Source organism: Homarus americanus, unplaced genomic scaffold (assembly GCF_018991925.1).
Source record: "Homarus americanus isolate GMGI-L3 unplaced genomic scaffold, GMGI_Hamer_2.0 scaffold39675, whole genome shotgun sequence".
Classification (NCBI taxonomy): Eukaryota; Metazoa; Arthropoda; class Malacostraca; order Decapoda; family Nephropidae; genus Homarus; species Homarus americanus.
This window is the reverse complement of record NW_024736071.1, coordinates 4,470,386-4,481,084: the sequence shown is the minus strand read 5'-3', so window position 1 is coordinate 4,481,084 and position 10,699 is coordinate 4,470,386. Positions and strand designations below refer to the sequence as shown.

General features: G+C 41.2%; 1 protein-coding gene across 1 annotated transcript; it reads left to right on the top strand.

Annotated features, from left to right (window-relative positions):
- Window positions 1–5,165: 5,165 nt before the first annotated feature.
- Window positions 5,166–10,502, top strand: LOC121871740. Its single transcript, XM_042374154.1, has 2 exons — window positions 5,166–5,308; window positions 9,602–10,502. Exons 1-2 carry the CDS (start codon window positions 5,209–5,211, stop codon window positions 10,447–10,449), a joined length of 948 nt encoding a protein of 315 aa, XP_042230088.1. The 5' UTR covers window positions 5,166–5,208; the 3' UTR covers window positions 10,450–10,502.
- The last annotated feature ends 197 nt before the right edge of the window (window positions 10,503–10,699 follow it).

Sequence of the window (10,699 nt, the reverse complement as noted above, 5' to 3'; positions counted from 1 at the left end):
CTTACTCCCGACGCACTCTGTACCATCTAAAGCGTGGGAACGGTTATCCTGATGGCAGTGTTATCGCGCGACTCATGTCACTGAACATATTCCACGCGCGGAGCCTTAGACAAGGCCGTCATACACATAAGCCCATTAGAACCGTAACCTCCACTAGGAAACCGGAGAAACCCACCCCTGACAGACCATACCACCACACTGAAGTTCCACGGATATGGTATGATCTCCCGTCTTTACTGCTATCCAACGTCACTTCCCTAGCTAACAAGTTCGACGAGCTGGCAACTACAGTCAGGTCAGCCGCCGCGAACGTCGTTGCCATATGTGAGGCTTGGCAAATTGTGCCTGAAACGTGTCATATTGAGGGATATCAACTCTTTCATCACCTTCGTTCACATAGACGCGGAGGGGGCGTTGCCCTCTTCTGTCAAGATGACCTACGCCCGTCATGCCTGGATGTTCAAGTCCCAGCAGATGTGGAAGCATTATGGGTACGTGTCGTGCTACGGGCCCACCCGCGCAACACTGCTTCCATCATAATCTGTGTGGCATACCATCCGCCTCGATCATCCACCAGAGACACTCTTATCAATCATCTCATCACCACCTCAGAGTTAGGTACCCATGTGCCAAGTTAGTATTATGTGGGGATTTTAATGAAATTGACACCACTGATATCCAGGACCAGCTATCACTAAAACAAGTTGTGTCCTTCCCCACACACTGTCAAAATACCCTCGACCTTATCTTAACTGACTTAGCGGACCAGTACCAACCACCTCAACCAATGCCTCCTATCGGGTGTAGCACACACTTATCAGTGCTCTGGTCCCCAGGTGCCACTCCCACTCAAGTACAGAGACCCTACATCAAGACCTACAGGCCGATTACTGACTCTGCAGTGCGCCTCTTCGGGCAGTGGATAGTCACCATCCCTGGACTGAAGTACTTAGCGTGGATGACGTGGAAACCAAATGGATAAATTATACCAACACCACCACGGAAGCTCACCACCACTTCTTCCCCGAGAAGTCCGTCAGATCTCACCCAGCTGACTTGCCCTGGATCACACCTCGGATCAAAAGACTTATGCAACAGAGAGACAGAGCCTTTCATCTCAATGACCACATCCGCTACAGGTCCCTTCGCAACCGAGTCATCCGCGAAATACGCACTGCAAAGAAGTCCCACTACCCAACCAAATTACAACACCTGAAGCAGACCAACATCAGTCAATGGTATGGTAAGCTTAAAGAACTCTGTGGACTAAACAATAAGACACACCCCCTCCCCTTCCTTAGCCATCTCACTAATGTTGACGCAGCTGAGCAAACAAATAACCATTTCGCTACTATATGCCAGACGCTCCCACGGCTTGACACAACCACTCTCCCTGCTTACCTACCAGCCCCCCTTCCCACTGACTTAGTAGAAGAATTTGAAGTAGCAAAACGCCTGGACAAACTGAAATTAAAACGCTCTACCACCCCCATTGACTTACCAATGAAACTCTTCAAGGAGTTCTCCCCGGAGCTTGCTAAACCCCTATGCTCCATCATCAATGCTTTTCTCAGCCAAGCCAGATGCCCAGCTGACTGGAAGACCTCTTATGTATCACCAGTGCCCAAGTCAACCAGCCCACAATCCTTAAATCAGCTACGACCTATTGCAATCACCCCAATACCCAGCCTAATCTGTGAAACTTTTGTGTTCGACTGGGCTTATGCTGATATTGCAGGAGTCGTAGACCCTCAGCAATTTGGCAACATGAAAACTTCCTCCACCACTCACTGTGTTGTCAGCTTTCTCGATTACATATACCGCCATCTCGAGAAACGAAAAACGTCTGTAGCTGTCGCCTTCATTGATTTCACTAAAGCGTTCGACCTAGTCGACCACAATATAATCATCAACAAAGCTATTGACCTCGGGCTTCGGAGAAGTCTTATACCATGGCTTACAGACTTCCTCAGTGACCGACGCCAAGCTGTATGCTTCCGAGGGGCTGTCTCCACCTTTCAGTCACTCACCTGTGGCGTCCCCCAAGGCACCAAGATGGGACCACTCTGCTTCCTTATGCTCATCAATGATGCCCTAAGAGAAACCCCTGCTCGCTGGAAATATGTCGACGACTCCACCATTGGGATCAGCGTCAACAATTCTGCTCCCAACTTTACCGCCCTTCAGGATTTATTGAACAGTCTCCAAAACTGGGCCACCAACAACCATGTCACCATCAACCATACCAAGACCATGGTTATGCACATCAACCTCTCCTCCGACATTGTCCCACCTCCTTCCATTACTCTAGGTCCGAACACACTCCAGGTTGTAGATTCCACGAAGCTCCTCGGCGTCACCATAGACAACAAACTAAATTGGAAACCACACGTCAGTGAAGTTGTCAAATCCTCCAGTTTCCGTCTCCACCTCCTCCGCCGACTCAAGTCCCTCGGAGTTCCTGCACCCGAGCTCCTCAGTGTTTACACAACATTCATACTTCCCAAGCTCACCTATGCCTCCCCCACCTGGTCTTCCTCCCTAAATGCCACACAACGTAAACACCTAGAAAAAGTGCAAAAGAGGGCACGCAAGATTATTCTCTCGCCTTCCTACTCCACATATCAAGAAGCGCTCAACACACTGACCCTTTCGGCTCTCACTGACCATCACCACGACCTCATCTGCAAATTTGGTAAGAAGCTTCTACACCATCCTCGACACCGCCTCCTACTACCACCTGAGATCCCTAGCCCGAGAATTGCTGTTCGACACCACAACTGCATTCAGCCCATACGTGCACGAACTGATCGCTATAAGAACAGCCCAGTCCCAACCATTGCAAAAATTATCAGTAACTTGTAATAAACCAGTGTATTCACTCCCAGTAAACACTACTCCTTGCACTGTCACTATGTTGAAATGAACTGTAGTTTGAGCTTTTCCCCATTTAGTTATTCTATATCTTATTTGTATCACTTATGTTACTTGCATATTATTTGTAATTCGAAACCCATTCCCCAAATATGTAACTGTATATTTTCAGCCTTCTGGCTGCCAAGTTCTTTCAATAAACCGTTAATTATTATTTATTATTATTATTATTATTATTATTATTATTATTATTATTATTATTATTATTATTATTATTATTATTATTATTATTATTATTATTATATAATATTGAATGCGATACTGTCAAAGACTTCAGGCCACCTGACTAATTATATCTTGAACTATGTAATTACTACATTGAATCGGGTGGTGCTTGAGGACATTCTTGCTGTTTATCCCAAATTTGCTAGCCCACATTGATTAGTCTTCAATTAGAATATGACTCCAATGTATGTGAACCACTGACCTATATATAGTGTCAATGAATATGATGCATTCTTTGTGTACGAACCTCTGTCTTGTATGGCAGTGAAGAGTGACATTACCCACATGAATCTGACCTCTATACATATATAGCTGTTAATGAATATGATGTATTTCTTTGTGTATGAACCTCTGTCTTGCGTGGCAGTGAGAAGTGATACCACCCTCAGTGTCAAGACCTGACTGAATTACTCAGAATAGGCAAACTGTACTACAAGCTTTACCAATAAATTTGTTAAACTTTAAAAGCTGCGTGGGTCTTGTCGCGACGGTTACTACAATACTACTGTATAGTAGTCAGGCATGCTGTGTTAAGCCACGGCACCTATTTCTACTCCTACTACTCATTTCCATCTCCCTGTATTTCTTCCACTGATCATTCCTTTAAAAAACTCTTGACGAAACGTTACAAACAAAAGTCCATCTCCTAGTTGCGTTTCCTTCACTGCCATACTAAACGTTTATTGTTGTACTAATTATGAAACAATCGTATACACATAGATACAATGCACAAACAGAGATATATTACAATTATCACAGACCACAAACACTACTCGTTATCAGCGTAGTGAATATCACCGTGAACACAACACCCTTATTATAGCCCTTTCAATATTTAGGTCACCCTCATAACCACTCCCACTAGTCGTCTTGTTGCTTTCACTCACAATCTCTGTGTGTGTGTGAAAAACGAAAGGTACTCGGAGAGTACAGAGGCGTGTGAAGCAAGAGGATCCCATTCAGTAAAAAAGTAAAGGTAAATGACAAAAATATTTTTTTAGATTACCCCGGACGGTCCTAGTTTATTGGGCACCCCCCCTTACATCCTGTGCAAGGTGAAGCGCAGAAGCGTTTACTGTGCCCAACTGGGAAGCATGCTAAGTTCATGCTTGCCTTTATGACTCATGCATTAAGGGCGTGGAAGCCTGAAGAGTCATAGGTTTTGTCAGCAATTTATATAAAGTAACAGAATGATGAGTGTGTGGGTGGAAAATTCTCGGTACATTTCATCTGTTTATAGCAAAGCGTGGCAGGTCCCTAATAATGTCAAGTGCCAGGCCTGTGACTAGGAGGAGGGATATGTGGTCAAGGAGGGAAGAGGTGTTGGTAACGGCTGGGGACAAGTGAGGATGTAATGACGGAGGGTGTGGGAGTCGGGTTGGCCACAAAGTTTACAAACAGTGTGGCCAGGCTCAGGGTTGCCAATGTATTCCCATAGGTGCCTGTACCCTAGGCGCAGTCTCATGTACATAAGCTGTTGATAACGAGTCAGGGATTGATACTCTTTGTAGTAGCGGTTGTCGTCACCGGTTACAGCGTCATAGTGATAAAAAACAAAATTTGACCAGAGGTGTCACGTCGCCCTGAGCCCCTTGCCCTGTCCGTCACAATTACTGTTCTCTACTAGTGTTGCTACAAGTTCTACAACACTTGAACTCCTGATAAATGGAGAATTATGGGTAAGGGTTGTGATCCTTCATAGACTGTCCACTTTATCGACTAGTCTGTTACTTACAATGTTGTAGGACTGTAAGTTATCTCTTAAGACTCTTATCGTCAGATATTATAACCTACAAAATATTACGAGTTGGCAACTGTTCGTGGATTGTAGATGAACGATGATGTGACTTTATATTTTAGTGTTCTATATTCATAAATGTGGAAACTTTCTAATCAAATCTGGTTACTTGAGAATGATCAACTCATGTCCGTGATATCACTATCCATAAACTTGCTTTATCGAAACGTAGGTATAATGGTACTGCAAACAAAGAAACTTGGAAACTATAACCCAGCCCAGCTACTGGCGTACAAAGCTGCGCAGGCAGAATGGCAGACACACGGTTGACATACAGGGCGGAGAGTAAAGTTTGCTGCTACTCGTGTCCAAAACTAATTCTTGGTGAATCGACGACTTGGCAAGAAATCAGTAAGTGCTGAAGCGTTGTAGCAACTATATACCTGACTGAAAGGCGCATAGTGATTTCGTAACATTATTATTATGTGCGGAGAAGCAGAAGGAAGTGTGTTTTAAGGGCAATCTTAAACAATCCGAATTTAAGGCTTTTCTTGGTCAAACAGAATTCCAAGGTAACAGAAAATTGAGTTTTGTAATATAATGCCAGAAATAAAACTTAATATATGTAACAATAGAATTTTTTTGGGAAACACTGGACCTTTTAAGTTCCTTCACCTTTCAATAAACTGATTCGCTCTGCTTGCTGAGTTTTGCTGAATAATCTTAAATTTTTCGAATTCTGTTTGTTACCACCAGCCTCATAATGGGCATGATTGTGAAACTGCTACTTTAATATTCAAATAGATAAAGGTCCTTCCCTGTATATAATTTCGAGACCGAGGAATGCCTCAATATTGTTGCCCATACGTCACCTTAAATATAATACATATCTGTAGCTTCAGTGTTTAAAGACAAATCTTTAAACTACTGCTGGGTACTGGTTAACATCATAGCTTGGGGGTCCGCACAATCATGCAGGTTACAGATTATTACGAAATTTAAATTTGGGAGAGGCAAAACACAGGTTCTCGACAAGTCTTAGAGGCGTCACAACCTGGATGGATGTGTTAATAGATTATGTTGTGTGAGAGTAAATATTCTTGTTGTATGAAGTGAATGATCAAAACATACATGTAGATCATTTTAACAAGTATGCTATTATTACATTGATTTAATATGAGGTGTAAATGTACTATGAAAACTAAATTAATATAAGTATGTGAACTAAGGACCCAAGGGAGATTTATTTTGTTGGTTTCGGTGTACGAAGCGATAATGTAACTTGTTTCTCATCTATATTGACCTCGTATAGATAGTAAGTGATAATAGTATAATCTTGGAAGCACTGGGCTGAATAAACATGGTATACTTGTACTCCGTTTAATTATCAAGATCTGACGTAAGACCTGAAGTAAGGAGTGTCGCCAGCCTGCCTGTTAGTATTGACACGCCCGGTAACTAAAGTCTCTTGTATATCAGTTACTATATGAAGCTGGTAGCGTTCAGTGACCATACTGGCGAATACATATATATATATATATATATATATATATATATATATATATATATATATATATATATATATATATATATATATATATATATATATATATATATATATATATATAAGAATGAAGGAAATGGGCAGTCCCATTTACATCCAACCCCTATTGCTCATATATCCATCCAACCTATGTTTGAAGCAGTGTTAGTTACAAGACTAGCGAGATCATCCTAAAACTATATCCTGCACTAGTGAGACCTAACTTGGATTACGCAGTTAAATTCTGCTCCCCGTATTTCAGAATGTATATAGAATCCTTGGCAAGAATTCAGAGGAGAATGACAAGACTAATCCCGGGCATTATGAACCTAGAGCACAGAGACAGGTTAAATCATCTTAATTTGCACTCCCTCGAGAGACGTAGAGTGAGAAGCGATATGATAGAGGTGTATAAATGGAAGTCAGGGCTTAACAATGGGGACATTACAAAGGTACTCAAACTATCCAACCAGGAGCGAACTCGTAACAGTGGTTTTAAATTAGACAAATTTAGATTTAGGCGTGAAATAGGTAAACATTGGTTTGGAAATAGAGGAGTGGACGAGTGGAACAAGTTACCAAACATCATAATTAACTCGAATACGCTGGATAGCTTCAAACATAGGTTGGATGGATATATGAGCAATAGGGGTTATGTGTAAATTGGACTCCCTAGTATGGGCCAAAAGGCTCTTTCGCTAGGCCACGGTAGGACGCCACCCTCCGGGAGACTCCACATTGTCTCACTGTAGTGCATTAAGGTAGACCACAATTTTGGTTTTGCCATTAGCAGCAAGTATGTACAGATTTTTGTCAGTTCCCACTCTGGAGCATCCAACATAGAACTGTCCATAAGAGAAGCAAGGAAACACCAGGTTTCGGCCAACCTTCTTTAGGGACTGTCCCTGGCTTTTGTAGATGGTCATGGCATAGCTCACTTTAACCGAGAACTGAAGTCGCTTGAACTCAAATGGCAGGCCAGTGGTGATGAGAGGTATCCTTGGTATAAAAACGTCATCTCCTTTAGCTTTTCCTGTCAGTATTGTAGCTTCCAGTACATGTGGCATCATGTTCTTCACCACCAGTCTTGTGCCATTGCAGAGGATTGGTGATTCAATATTTCTTAAGAGCATTATAGGAGTTCCAATCTTGAGAGTGAGGTGGTGAGGAGGCATTCCAGCGGGCTCCAAAGAATTAAGGAATTCTGCAGGGTACTGGACTGCTTGGTCCTGATCGATTACTGTATCAACAGATTTGAATGAGGTCTCACTGCCTGGAAGCTGTCTGAGTAGAGTCATGTTGATTTCAGCCACTGTTTCATTCCTTGGTGCCAGAATTGCGCGTTCACGCAGCCACTTGTGATCCTTGTAGTGGTGGATAATGTTTGGGTAGACCATGTTAGTGAGCTCAGTTGTGGACTTTACAACATTTCCACATCCACAAAGAGAGGGAAAGAAAGAGAATATATACATTGGGAGAATTACTAAGGACAGAAACAGAGAAAATTATATAAAAGACTAAAAGAGAAAGACACTTAACTATTAAACCTTACCATATTGAAGTGTTTATAGGATATCATCTGAAGTCTTATATATGAGTGGTAGTTATAACCTTATATCTTAATAACTGTTTTGATCCTTTCTTATGATGTTGAGCCCAAATAATAATGAATGAATAATGTGTTTCTTTCACACGCATATGCAGTATATTGGGAGCCCTCCCCTCCCCTACCAACCCCTACCTTCCTCGCCTCTCTCCTCCCCTCCCCTCCCCTCTCCTCCCCTCCCTTCTCCTCCACAAAAAAGAACAAAATCAATATTTATAATGTAATAATTCAGCCAGATCAAGACATGGGTATGTGGTAGACCTCGCTTCTGCCACTCAATGGAATACATGTAGCACCGTGTAGGGCCAAAGATCAATAGTTCATTAACGGTGTATGTAAGTTTCACCATGTTTTTCACTACAACGGTACAGCAAAGTATATTTTTTTAGCATTAAACTGTTATTAGTTTATTGTCTAATAACTACATATAACATCATCCGTCATCACTACATATAACACCACCCATCATCACTACATGTAACAGCATCCTCATCACTACATATAACATCATCATCATCCATCATCACTACATATAACACCATCCATCATGACTACATAAAACACCATCCATCTTCACTACAGATCAGTAAAGTAGTTTCCGAGATTCTCGTGCGGACACACACACACACAGAAAAGGTGATGGTTTGCTAGACTATGTTGTGGCATTCAGAAAATCTTAGTTTAACTCCAAGAAAATACGATGGAAAACCAAACACTAAGTTTTCTCTTAAAAGGTCTAACTCGTCGACTAGAATTTGGTAGTTCTAAGGATTTTTTAATCCTCTGTCAGTCAATGTGTATATATTCATAATTCAAAACTTCTCCAGTGTCCTACCTTCTACCCTTTCATCCATATGAAGATCTTTATTTTGAGCCATTTGTTTCCTATTATTAACCTTATCTATATTTTCATTTATTCCTGATAAATCAAATTTCCCCACGATTTATCCACATTCCTATCACTAACTCTCGCACTTAAATTCCCTTCTTTATTAACACTGTACCTCTCACAATGGCTCTGTGAATGTATTTATCCAGATCGCTTTTTATTACCAAACCATTATTAAAACAAGAAAATGTCTGCATTTCTCTGGCACTAGACCTTAATTAAAGTTCATACTTATAGTTTCTTTGCTACTGTACCGTAACCACAAGTAAATCACAGAATTCAATTAATAATTACATCTGCTATGGCCATATCTGCTCTAATCATAATTTTAGGATTCATCTGTACTTCTGAGCAGGTGTTTTGCTTCTTTCTCATATCTGAAAAAAGACGAACGCGAAAAACACAGAGCCGTAATAATTGCTTTGCGAAAACGTCTACATTTAAACTTTATAAATTAATACTTAAGTAAAATTCTCCGTTATTTGAGTACCTGTTGCTGTTTATAATATTGGTAGCCAAGTATTTCTTACCTCAAACATTTCTCCATAAACACGTCCACATTACTTTCCTTTATTAATGAATGTTTCAGATGAAATTTGTCTGATTTATTAATATTTCGACAGAAATAGCCTAATCATTTTCTAAATACCCAATGTTTCTATCCAGTGGCTACCACAGAAACTACAAAGTCAGCAGGACCACAGAATAATATCACTGAAACATACGTGGAGAAGGTGCTGAAGGCGGACAAGGGCAATGATGCTCAACTTACTTCCTGGAGCATCAAGGACTTCACTCAGAAGGGTGACAACTATGCCACTGTCGTCACCAGCGTCAGTGTTAACTTCTCTCTCCATGGACAAAACCAAAGTGTGTCTTACGTGGTCAAAATAAACCCCCAACGCGATCTTGGTAAAGATTTTTCAGATATGTTTGGGGCAATATTTAGGAAAGAAGCAGAGTTTTATGAGAAAATCATCCCTCTCTTAAACTCTGAGCTGACAACCCTTGGTCTTCGTCAGTTAAGGATGGCGAAATGGTATTATTCATTTTTAGAAGAAGGTCGAGAAATGATATTCTTAGAAGACCTACGCCCCCGGGGATATCAAATGTTCGACCGCAGGAAGGGAATGGACGTACCCCATGCCACCCTCGTTTTACAGGAGTTGGCCAGAATGCACGCCGCCTCCCGCTTTCTACAGGCACGGACACCCGATCAAGATTTGTTGGACAAGTTCAAAACTATTAAAACTGACTGGCTGAATTGTACAGATAGTGGTGGCCAAATGTTTCATAATATGATTTCAACACATTTTTCAATTGCTGAAGAATTGCTACACAAAGTGGAAGGGTATGAGGTAGCAGAACAATGGATAATCAAGAACAAGGGTGACTGTAGCAGCATCTTGGCGAGCCAATTAATGAGAAATGCAAAATTTGATGTCATTTGTCATGGGGACTGCTGGAACAACAATTTACTGTTCAGGTTGGTAAAACACTTACTTGTGCCCTGATTATACATATCTGGAAGTCACGCTAAATAGGAATAATATTTCAATAATATTCAAGAACTGAACTGATGTTTTTACCAATATGGAGAGTTTTTTTTTTTTTTTTTTTACTAAGTTGTATATTACTATATACGGTCTGTCAAGGTTAGGTTAGTTTATATTCGGTTACGTTACGTAAGGTAAAGTTTAGGCTAGGTTAGGCTAGGTTAAGTTAGTTAAGGTTTAGGCTAGGGAAGGCTAGGTTAAGTTAGTT

Bases quoted from the DNA above. Each gene is read 5' to 3' on its own strand.
- LOC121871740 (XM_042374154.1), top strand. From the start codon at position 5,209: ATGGCAGACACACGGTTGACATACAGGGCGGAGAGTAAAGTTTGCTGC. The intron at 5,309-9,601 runs GTAAGTGCTGAA...GTTTCTATCCAG, and splicing joins GACGACTTGGCAAGAAATCA to TGGCTACCACAGAAACTACA.